This window comes from Mauremys reevesii, linkage group 4, assembly GCF_016161935.1.
Source record: "Mauremys reevesii isolate NIE-2019 linkage group 4, ASM1616193v1, whole genome shotgun sequence".
Taxonomy (NCBI): domain Eukaryota; kingdom Metazoa; phylum Chordata; order Testudines; family Geoemydidae; genus Mauremys; species Mauremys reevesii.
In genome coordinates this window covers 57146797-57159412 of record NC_052626.1, presented here as the reverse complement: position 1 = coordinate 57159412, position 12616 = coordinate 57146797, and the positions used below count along the sequence as shown (strand labels likewise).

The following is a 12616-nucleotide window of genomic DNA, read 5'->3' as shown; positions in this document are numbered from 1 at the left end:
GTCAGTTACATTTCAGAGACAGAAACTTGAATTAAATAACAGCTGAATGTAACCAGTGAAAAAAATTAGTTTGTAGCTTAGAAACATGATCTGTATGTGTTTGTCACAGTGCAGTTACCCCTCTCCTGATACTACTATCTACCCAACCCTGATATGGACTCTAAAGAGAGGTTTGATGAGGGAACTTGGATTCCCTGTTCCACCCCATGCATTAATCAGAGATCTGCCCACTTTAACAGCTAATTCCCCAACTGATCATCCAGCCTACTCCACTGCCAGACATGTCAGAACAACTTTCCTGCCCCCACTGCTACTTTTTTTTTTTTATATAGCTCCTAGGTAGGGAAGCTACAGGCAATTGCTTTCATGATGGGTTTGTTTTTGTTTGTTTTGGAAGGGTGGTGGTCTGAAGAGGAGGAAAAGCAATAGGGAATTGATTAAGGTGACCAGACAGCAAATGTGAAAAATCGGGACGGGGGTGGGGGGGGGGGTAATAAGAGCCTATATCAGAAAAAGAGCCAAAAATTGGGACTGTCCCTATAAAATTGGGACATCTGGTCACCCTAGAATTGATGGATTTTTGTGAGAAATGGTCTGGAATTGATTGATTTTATTTTGGCAGACAGCAAATGTCATGTGTATCACTGACTGAGGTGAAGAGAGTCAGAGTGTGCCATGAGAGCCTGTCATGCTGCCAGGGATAATGAGGCCCTTCAAATCATGTGGAACTTATCCTGTTCTGTCAATCTGGCTAGGGATCCACATGGTTGGGGTCAGGGTCCACCACAGGTTCCCAACTACAATGGCACAAAAATACTGATGAAGGCCACAAGATGATTCCTTAATCCTGGATATTAAAAAAAAAAAAAACCTTTGTTTTCTGTTTATAAAGGCAAATCTTTGCCCCCCCTGCCTCCAAAACCTGTTATGCACCGAACAGTGTCAGGCATGTGTGTCTCTACTCAGATTTTGTAGTGCAGATGTGCCCTTAGACTAACCCCTAAGTATAATAGAACACAATTTTATAAAAAGAATCCAGACAAAATGTTCAGAAAAACAGGTAAGGGTAGCTGTGCCAGCCCAGCTTCAACCATCATGTAGCAAGGGCCAAAATAGCAAGCAATGGAAGAGCAAGAGAGTTATTTTCTCAACCACACTTATTTTTCTCATTGTTTAGATTTCTCCCAACTACCTGAAGTGCAGCACATTATATTCTGAAGTACAGTACTTACTGGCTCTCTCTCTGGCAGTTTTTGTGTTGAAGACAGAGAGTGGGTTGTAACTGTTCAGAGAAGGTTCAAGGAATGCTACTGGAATGGCTGCTGCAAGGGATGCTAAGCACTCACCAAGTGCTGGACGCTGCCTGTAAGTGATAGATAATTAATGTGATTTCAAGGGAAAAATCTTTCTTAAAGTTCAGCGCGCATTATACAGAGTTATCAGTTTTTATTCCTATTTTGTTTACCATTTTATCAAATTATGAATTTATTTGCCACTCTTGGGAAATTGGTTGTGTGTTTCTCACATACATATACCTACAGTATATGATAATACACTATAAGAAACAGGAAAATACAGCAGTATGAAAACCTAGTATAAATGGCACTTCACATTAAAAGTGAGAATAAACTGTTCTTCAAGGGTTTGTTGTCCTGAAGAAAAGGATATTTGATTATTATAATTTTCTCTCTTAATAAGTTAAGATTGCAAACCAAGGATTCTGAAATATTTCAGAATAGTATCGTGATACATAGGGTATTTGCTGAATAACACCATCTCCTGATACGTTTCTATAACAGTCTCGATGTACGTTAATGCATACAAGTCAGCTAAGCAGGAGTACAGCCGTTTGGAAGTAAAGTCTGCATTTACACTTGAAAGCAGCACTGGAGAAAGATGTTTTGTGGAGACAGCAAAATGACGCACTGTTGACAAAATGTGCAAATAATAAGTTTCCCTGTGAACAAGATGTTTGTTTGGCTCTTGAGTAGTAAGGGCCCTTATTATCCACCATAGACCATGAAAGGCTTGAGTTACATTACAAAATAAGCCTTACATGTTTGCAGCATAAAAATGGCAAAAAAGACCAGAGATATAGAACATTTTAGCTGTATCTGTAGATTTTTGCTGCCATTTCCTTTATTTAATTTGACTTCAACTCCCTAGTGTTCCTTCCTCAACATACAGATGTGCTCACAGCACAGTCTTGCAGCAGAGAAGATTTATTATTAGCTACTTCAGGTGTGCCATAAGATGACTCTTCTGAAAATATTTAGATACATATTTTTCTCTCGGTATATAAGAGAAAGAGATCAACTTCAAGAAACATTAAAGAATAAGCCAACATTAATGTGAATCACACTATCAAGAGTATTCTATACCCAGGAGTGTAACCACTCAGCCTCTCAGGGCCACAAAAGAGGAATCCTCAGGTTCTCCATCCACATGGTAGCACACTGGGCTAGCACCAAGGACGTCAGCAGACTGGCTAAAGAAATTTATTCCACCTTGTATTAAACTAAAAGTAGGATCATCCAGTACACAGAATTCTGGGACTCTGTCACATTAAGCAAGTGAAATGCTATCAACAAATACAAGTAAGCTGAAGAAACATTTTACAACAGATACTGAATGAAGAAAATTAGCCCATCATCAAACATACATTTGCTTAAATTATAGTGTTTAAGTAAAGAATTTATAAACAACATTTAATTAACAGTGTGCTGGTGATGCAAGGATGAGATTAATTAAAAGTAGCATGGCAGTTTGTTGAAATGACCAGGCATATGGCCCTTCTTGTATTGAGGCCAAGAAACTGGTTTCCAAGACAGACATGTGAAATCAAGCTTAAAGGTTGAAAAATTATCTTTTCTGGAAGCCATCCATAGTCAAAATGAAGCTGTAATAGGTCTGATTACAAAGCATGAAAAAAATCTCTGTCAAATATACCTACAGTATGCATTAGTGTTTAGTGTTCTCTTGTGTTCTCATGCTGGCTTTGCTCTTCTGATGCATGGAGAAAATGCCTACATAACTAACTACATGGACTTCTGACGCTATCACATTTTAAAGATTCAACCTCCAACTACAGATGGACCATGAACTGTGCACACAAATGGCAGCACTTACATAGGCAATGGAAACCACCTTTGTGTGCACAAATACAAGTGAGGTTGAAGCCCCTTTGTAAATCTGATCCTTAATGTTCAACTATCATCAGCAAATTCAGATAAAAACATGATTATCTAACACGAGCATGTACCTACTCCATGTACAAAATCCATATTTCTGTACACAAGTAGGGACTTCTGTGCACAAATCTGGTAATCACATGTGCAAATATTCCTTTGTACAGATTTTGTGGCTGCAATTTAGGTACCCAGAGCTAAGTTTACTTCAGGGTTTGTGACAACTTCTGCTGGAGGGTCCTTAGGCAAAGAAGGGAGCAGAAGTGGCACAATGCATCTGCCCCCTCTTGTATACCAATGACATCATAGGAAACCAAATCAGCCTTACAGTAAGTTTGTAAAATTCTCCATTATATATGGTCATATCTGACTCAGTCATTTCCAGTTTTCAACAGATTCTATATACTTGTTTATTTATTGCTCCTGCAGTATCTGTTTATCTTGAAGACATTTGTTCTCTGTCAGTTTTACTAGCAGCAAAGATCTGAAGATGTCTTTTATCATAATCTATGGGTGCAGAATGTTCAGATTAATGCTGAAATAAAATTTTAAAAACTTAGTGATTACACACTCTACAAATGGGAAGCACTATTTCAACACATGACATTAGGATAAATTGCCTTATAAAATCCCATAACTATAAATATTAAAATATACTGTCTGACTGGCATTTTGTGGACTTTGTGAAATGAAGAGATTACCTAGTCCATTTACTAGTAAATGAGTGTTCATTTCACAAAGCCCATCAGTATCACTACCAGGAATGTGTAAACTGCAAGAAAGCACCTAAGAGCCTTCCCTGAACCTTTACTCATTTTAAAGCCTAAAATGAACTACTTCTGAGATTCTCAAATATATGAATAATACATGTATGGCTACATATAAAATACAAATATACACAGATTTAATTTCTCATCAATTTATATTTAAAGGGCCAATGTAGGCGAGAAGCAGTGAGAAACAATGTTTTAATGCATTCTGTTACTGAAAGACATGGGGCAGGCCATCAACTTCCCAGATTTCTATTGGGTTTCAAGGAATCACGCCTCTCAGAGACTAATGAAGGCCAAGTGGGAAGTATATTTCCTGAATGATCTATATTCTGGCTGCATATTACAAGAGCAAAAAAGTTTTAGTACCCTGCACCTCCCATTTAGCCGCAAAAGAAAAGGAGGGTGGCCACAAACTGCTTGAAACTGTTTGTGACCTCCAGGTTGGGAACCAATGACCTAGAAAAAACAGGTTGTGTCAGCCAACTTATGGGGCTTCCCTCTCATCATCCCAAGATACCCCACAACCAAGCAGGGGGATGAGGAGGACTGGGGTGTATTGTAAGGATGACTCCTCAAACATTTCAAGTGATATTCTAATTAAACATCCCAAATTTTGAACTTAACCTGGACTGTGAACTTTTTAAGATTTGTCAATTACAGGTTAAGACCCTTTTAAAGTACGCATGCAGATACAGGAACTATCCTCTCAAACTCAGTAGTCAGAAGGCCAGAGATGACACTTTAATGGAATAGTGGTCTGAGGAACCTCTGAGGAATTAATGGCACCCAACAATATTTGTAAACATTTCTCTACACATAAAAGACCAAGTAAATAATATTAAAAACCCCACAAAAGGTTCTTCTACATTCACTATTACTTACCTTAATCCATCAACTAATGCTACATTGAATGCCCCCACATGAGAAAAGGTGTCTTGGGAATTGCTCATCTACTGAATGAGCCTTCAATTATCTGACCCCTTCTTACTGAAGCTGACACCCAACATAGACTCTTTAATTCAGGACAAGACAAGACTGGCTAAAGTAAGGTCAGAGCAAGGCTCTTTAAGCAGTTCCACTTGCACCCTTATGTCCATTACAGAGTTAGGTGGAAGATGACTATTGTAAGACCCAGGTTCCAGTCCCTCACTCCAATGAATAGTTATTTATTTAAAAAACTAAAACATCTTTAACAGGAGAAATCTTTCCTGAGAGAGATCCCCAGAAAGCCTCATAGCTCAGTATTCAGGGCACCTCTCCTGGGAGAAGGGAAACCGTCCCCTGCTCCACACTAAGCTGAGCAGGGTACTAAATCCAGGTGTCCTACATCCTGGGAGAGTGATCTAACTCCTGGGCTAAAAGTTATAAGTGTGAGAGTGTAGTGGGGGAGGCTCCCCTACCACCACCAATCCTCCTCCTCTAGCTTGTGAAAGAAAAGGTTTAAATGCTTAACTCCAGGAGAGGATTCACCACTGTGAATCCCAAGCTGCAACAGGTGCCTAAATCCATTGGAGACAGGGGTTTAGGCCACAGATCTTTCCTTAACATTTCCAACTAAGTGAGCTGGCATTTGTGAATCCCATCCTTAGAAGCCTAACTCTCCCCAGTGAACCTGGGTGCTTAATTCATGGCTGTGGATTCCACTGCGTGTCAAGGCACCTAAAATATAGGCACTGCCATGCTTAGCAAGTCCCTTTGTGGATCTAGCCCTTTGCTTACCCGCATTACCAGCCTACCAAATACACTTTCTTTCTTGGCACATAACTAAGAACTTCTGAAAGGTATTGTGACAAATAATAGTAATCAAATTCTGATGTGCCATCTGTAAGTGTTCTGTGTCCTCCTTGAACTGCTATAGAATCTATTGTGACCCTAGAGCTGGAAGCAGCTTCTCTTTTCAGTATCCAAACCACAGCAGAAACTGTGTTGACGTAGGTCAAGGTGTAAGAATGACATACCTCCTATTGCATACCTTGCAATATTAAAGAGAGAAGATTTTAAAAAAATCCCAAGACCACAAAACCAAGCCTCACACACAATGCTCATCAGCAGAACCTTATTCTGAGACTCTACAAAAACACCAAAGCCTATTGTAGCTAGGCAGTTTTATATACTGCAAACTGTATTTACCTTCCTGACCTAGAGAAGTGCTGAATTCTAAAAAGACAAAACCTGTCACCTACAACATAGTTTCTTATTGCTTTTGTAAATGGGAAGATTTGCTTTATCTTCATTACTTGTCTTATTAAATGAAAGATAATTGTGAAAATTACCAGTGGAAGCTTTTTGCTAAATGGAATCTGAGGAGAAATAGTGGAAGGTGGGTTATCTTTTCAAAAAAACATGCAACAATGGTAGAATCAATATATGCATTGTTTAATATTACTGAACAATAGCAGTACCATTAAAACTAAGTCAGGCGAGTCTAATACAGCCACAGCTTTGCTATATTTGTGACCTGACATCAGGGACTTTGACTTACCATCTGCTCTTCTACTGCCCACCAACAGATTGTAGTTTTTTCATTCAAGTTCCATCTAAGAATGTATGAAGTTATGCAAATCTATGTCCCTGATTTATTTGTTATATTTCTCAGTGCAAAAGAAGATGGTAACATTTTTAATGGTTATTATGTAAACAATTGGCAGTAAAAATGATCTCATGTAACTGGAAAACATGAAAAATATTTATGATGGTCTGAGTATTTTATAGAACACTATGTATGTGAGACTATTCTCCTTTGAAGCTTAATGGTGATTGACCTTTTCCAGAGAATTACTTTAGTAACTCTAACATAAGGGGTTATTATAGGATCAACCTACCTTTCTTCTTTTTAAAAAATGCTTGATATTTTTATATTGATTTATCACAGAGTACATACAAATATTCCTGTTTGCCAAGTGAATTCACTGCAATAATAATAACCTATTTCTCTGAGATTTCTGCATCTGTTCTTTTCATCAGTATTTTTTTTGGGGGGGAGGAAGCTTTTCCCTGATGAATGGATGTACAAAAATATATAGAGAAATACAAGAGAAAAAAAACGGTAGAAAAAATCCAGGACAATTTTAAGATAAGGTCACTTAATCACATAGTAAAAGCTTACAGTTGTTTTATTGCTAGGAAAGAAATGGAAAAGCCAGAAACAGAATATGTGTCAATAAAAAATACCCAGATATTCAAGATATATATTTCTGTTTATATCCTTTCCATTCAAATTCAGCTTCTTTGTGATAAAAAACATAATGCATTAATATCAGAAACAGCAACCACAGAACATTTCATAATAAAAAGATTTATGTAGGATTGAAAGTTAGAATCCCAATCATATTTCTCTGTGAAGAAATATTTTTTTAATTTAAACAGGAAAATTGAAATAAAACCAAATGTGAATGCTGAAAATGTAGGATGTTAAATTAACATTCTTAAACAGATGAAAACTTATGACACTTTGTTTCATCTTGCCTACAGAGGAAAAACTGAGTCCATTTACAATAATGAGAGTAATAATAATAATAATAAAATAAAATAAAATAATAGTAAAAAATATTTTAAAGGCAAAAGTAAGGAAAATAATATCCTTAGCATGGAAGCTACTGTGACAAAGCTCCTCCTCTACCTTGGTGGGTCCTGCGCTTATTGGCAGATTTGCTCGCCTCAGAGATCTTCCCTTCTGGTGGAACCCACAGTCTGGGTCAACTCCTCCTGTGTCTGATCAGGAGTTGGGAGGTTTGGGGGGAACCCGGGCCCACCCTCTACTCCGGGTTCCAGCCCAGGGCCCTGTGGATTGCAGCTGTCTATAGTGTCTCCTGTAACAGCTGCATGACAGCTACAACTCCCTGGGCTACTTCCCCATGGCCTGGGTGCTTACCACAGGACCTTCCTCCTGGTGTCTGATAATGCTTGTACTCCTTAGTCCTCCAGCAGCACACCCTCTCAGCTCCTCACACACGCACCACAAACTGAAGTGAGCTCCTTTTTAAACCCAGGTGCCCTGATTAGCCTGCCTTGATTGGCTGCAGGTGATCTAATCAGCCTGTCTGCCTTAATTGGTTCTAGCAGGTTCCTGATTACTCTAGTGCAGCCCCTGCTCTGGTCACTTAGGGAACATAAAACTACTAATTCAGTGACCAGTATATTTGCCCTCTATCAGACTCCTGTACCCCACTGCTCTGGCTCTGTCACACTACTTTAATTACATCATATGACTGTCAGAAAGCATGCATTAAAGCACAAGATTCAAAAGATTATTCAAGCCAAACAGCCATCACTCCCATAAATGAAAATCCGGTTCAAATGAAGCCAATGGAAGGGAGTACAAACTATGCAGATAAAACACAAAATAGAAATTAGAAGGACTAAGAAGGAATTTTAAGAGCAAATAGCCAAGGATAAAAAACTAATTATTTCCATATCTGAGAACCACTAAACCAGAGAATCTATGGGTCCATTGGACTATTAAGAAGTAAAAGGAGCAATTGTACAGAGCAAATTATTTCTCTGAACAAAGGATGATGGGGACATAGGCATCAACTCCATGGATGCTCTGAGGCTGGAACACCCATGGGAAAAAAATAGTGGGCGCTCAGCACCCACTGACAGCCCACGGATCAGCGCCTCCTCCTCCCCACAAGTGCCTCCCACCCGGTACGGATCAGCTGTTCCGCAGTGTGCAGAAGGCACTTGGGAAGAGGGGGAGAAGTGGGGTAGGAAGTGGATGGGGAAGGGGGTGAAATGGGGCAGAGCTGGACTGGGAAGAGGTGGGGTGGTGGTAGCTTGGAGAAAGGCGTAGAGTGGTGGCGGGGTCTGGGGTGGAGCAGGGATTAAGCACACACCAGGAGCTGAGTAAGTTGGGACCTATGGATGGGAAGATAATTAACCAGAAATATTAGAGCCAGAAAATAAAGATGCATAAAGATTAACTGTTAGAGACTGAGGTGTCAAATTTGGAGTTGGTGGAACAAACTTATAAAATAAAAATTAACAAGTCATCAGAACCAGAGGTTGTTTAGGAAGAATCAAAGTAAGGTATAACCCCTCCTCAGTTCTGTTAAGAAGAAATTTGCCATATTATATAATTACAACAGGGTTTCTTGCGAAGCATCTGGTTCTGGCTACAGTCATAAAGAGGATGCTGGACCAGATAGATTACTGATCTGATCAGGTACACCAATGTTTATGTTCTCATAGAAATAGTTCATTTTGTATTATTTCTGTATGTAACTATTATACTAACAAATGTGCCATTATTTTAATAAAAGTAATCTTACTTTTTCTATTTATCATTCCAAACATTTCATTACTTGTACTAAAATCACGTACACTTATTTCAGCGAACTAAGGTCCAGATTTTTAAAGGCATTTAGGTATTGCTCTGCATAGGTTTAGTCTACACTGGGGGGAAGGGGGGATCGATCTAAAATATGCAACTTCAGCTACGAGAATAGCGTAGCTGAAATCGACGTATCTTAGATCGACTTAGATTGACTTACTTCGTGTCCTCGCGGGGTGGGATCAATGGCCGCCCCTCTCTCGTCGACCTCGCTTCTGCCTCTCGCCCTGGTGGAGTTCCAGAGTTGATGGGGAGCGTGTTCGGGGATCGATGCATCGCGTCTAGATGAGACGCGATACATCGATCCCCGATAGAGCGATCACTACCCGCCGATCCGGCGGGTAGCGTAGACATACCCTTATAGTGTTGCAATGCCTAATTGATTTAGGAGTCTAAATATCATTTTCAAAAGGGAATTAGGAACTTAGGAGCCAAAATCCAAGTCTATGGTAGTTAGATTCAGTTAGGCATTTCAATGCTGAGCACAGTAATGCCTAAATATCTTTAAAAATCTGGGCCTAAATCTTCACATTGAAACATCCCTCTTTTGTTAGATGCACAGCAAGCAATATTATCTCTAGTTTCATAAAGGTATTAATCACTTTCATTCAATACCTTTCAACATAGATGTTCTTTCCAGTCCCAAGGGAATATAGGCTACAAAGAATTCTATAACATGAAACTTGCACATCACCCACTGAAAGGGAAAAAAAAAAAAGAGAGAAGAGTTGGCATATTGTCATTACAAATTCATTGAAAAACTACTCTTTAAAAATAGAAAACAATATATTTTTGCTATTTTATACAATCTAACCAAATGCTGATGGAATGCTTATTTATAAAGTATTTTTGGCCTGTCATTATTGTGCTTATATATTATTTATTTTCAGCTTCTCTGATAATTATCCAATGATTTATGCAACTCTCAAAACTTTGCAGACCATTATACACTCTTAAATTTATCAAATATATCTTAAAATTCTCAAATAATCAAATTTCCAAGGATTAATTTCCAATTAAACCAAAGCAGTCTACCTTTGTCATCTGCAGGGACCTGATCCAAAGCATCCTGGACTCACTGAGAATCTTTCCACTTTACTCTCTATCTCCTTTACTCTTTATTCAGATCTTTACTCTCTATATCCTTTATCTCTGAGCCACAATCTCCACGAATGCATAAAAGAAAAAATGGGGATTGCTGATGGACATATTGCAAAACCTCAAGGGAAATACTTAGAGTGAAAGGAACTGTTTACTTTTCCTTGCCACTGACTAGCATTTTTAAAATATACCTGAAAATCCCTATTTCTTATTCAAAATATTTTATTTTTTAATATTTCAAACTAATCAAGCATTCATTTAATAGGCTACTTTCTCTAGTGTAAGGTGAAAACAGTGCCATCTTCTTTTACTACAGAGCTTTGAGCATATCTTCAACTTCTTGCTTATTTTATTCCAACAAAATAAAAGTATCCAACAGAAGTTTCTGCAATACTATATTATCCACACACATTTTTAAAATTAATCTCCATGCTTGGAGAGGTATTGTGCATAAACAATTTTGCTTTTGGCACTTAAAATTTCTTATATTTACATAGGGAATAAAAATAAAAAAAAGCAAATAATCTCTTTAAACAAAACATCTATTTCCAGTAGCCTAACCTGCTCTCAGTTATTCTAGATTTACAGCAATGTAACTCTAATGAAGTCAAATTTTTTACAACAAAAATTCAAGAGTTAATTCCAGGCTTAACAGTGGTAATACGCCAAGGTAACTGAGCACAGACTTTGGTCCAATGAACTCATGCATTCACTATTAAAAGTCTTTTATGTTAGTACAACAGAGTAAATCTTAAAAAACAAATGACAAAAATTAGAATACTTACAAAGTAAATCAACACCAAACTGATGCTGCGCAATATGTTCAAAAATTGATGTCAATATAGGTAACAATGCCACTGTAGTATAGTTGATGTTTTGTGAGACACCTTTAATTTGTGTTCGTGAATGGGTAAATTTCCCAAGTTTAAGATTTTCTAAAGTCTTTTCCAGATCTTCAGCCGCATTTTCAAAGAATGCACGTAATCCAGCTTTAACCAACTCTGAGCCTGATTTCATGACGGTTCTACAAAATAATTTGGAAAAAATCTGAATTAGATTCCACACCTATTGTCAACATATTTTTATAAACAGTGATATATTTACTTGTTGGTTTAGTTTCTTTCTATCTCAAATCAGACTTTGAAGTTACACAGATATGTCTCAGTGGAGTTTTGAATTGTGACTGAAAAAGCTAGTTAAATGAGATATTGTTGTCCCAGGTGCTTTTTACAGATAAAAGACAACTAAGTGTATATCCCCCCAAAGAACTTGAACTTTAAAACCCAGACTTAAAAATTCCTCCAGGATGAGGGGGTGTATTTGTGGAAGCCGAATGGCATTTTACATTCAGTTCATGGAGGTGAAGAAATGGAATGAACATGATGTATATACAGTGGTAGAGACAACAATAAAGCACAAAGAATCACATGCAAATGTTTTCACCAACCCCTTCCTAAACTTTGTAATCCCACAATCCATGACCCTTACTTCAGATGTGACAGAATGGCCTTCTGAGCATGCCTCACCATGCCTTTAATCATCTGGTGTTGGAAAAATTCCTTCAGTGTACAACAGGTACAAGATGCAGGACACCTAATCCTGCTCCCACTTTTATTGGTGCCACAGTAATTTGGTAGCCACTCAGGGTGAGCTGAATGCCTATAACACAGCATCTCCAACTAAGAAGGGCAGGCCACTCATCAGCATTACAGTCCCATCTTCCTATCCCTTTGGGCATATCTTCAACTTCTTGCTCAAATGTCCTGAATGCTGATATCCAGAGTGAGGGCCAATCATAGCAGCCTCTTATTCTGGTCAACAGATGAAGTAACACAGCAGGTTAGTAGCTAAGCTGGGAGTGTTATCCTGACTCCCAATTCACCACCTCTTCCACTAGCTACACTGACTCTCATCAGTCCTAAATGTAACCACTTGCTACTAGAAAAATCACACAAGTTTTGCAAAGAATATGTTAAAACACATTTTTGTGTATTACTTTAAATCAAGCTTTGATAAAGTTTCTGAGAACCACCTTAAATATTCTATAAAAAGCGACAGAGTCCCATGGCACCTTATAGACTAACTGAAGTATTGGAGCATAAGCTTTTGTGGGTGAATACCCACTTCGTCAGACGCATATGGTGAAAATTTCCAGAGGCAGGTATAAATATGCAGGCATCTAGACTATCTAGACTGATTCTTGCCTGCATATTTATACCAGC

General features: G+C 38.3%; 1 protein-coding gene across 1 annotated transcript in view; it reads right to left on the bottom strand.

Annotated features, from left to right (window-relative positions):
• The window catches only part of RYR3 (ryanodine receptor 3), a 637001-nt gene that overhangs the window by 145471 nt on the left and 478914 nt on the right, over positions 1–12616 (bottom strand). Inside the window, 3 exon segments of the mRNA XM_039536203.1 lie at positions 1233–1363; positions 9909–9990; positions 11180–11418. Coding sequence (XP_039392137.1) covers positions 1233–1363; positions 9909–9990; positions 11180–11418 — 452 coding nt within the window.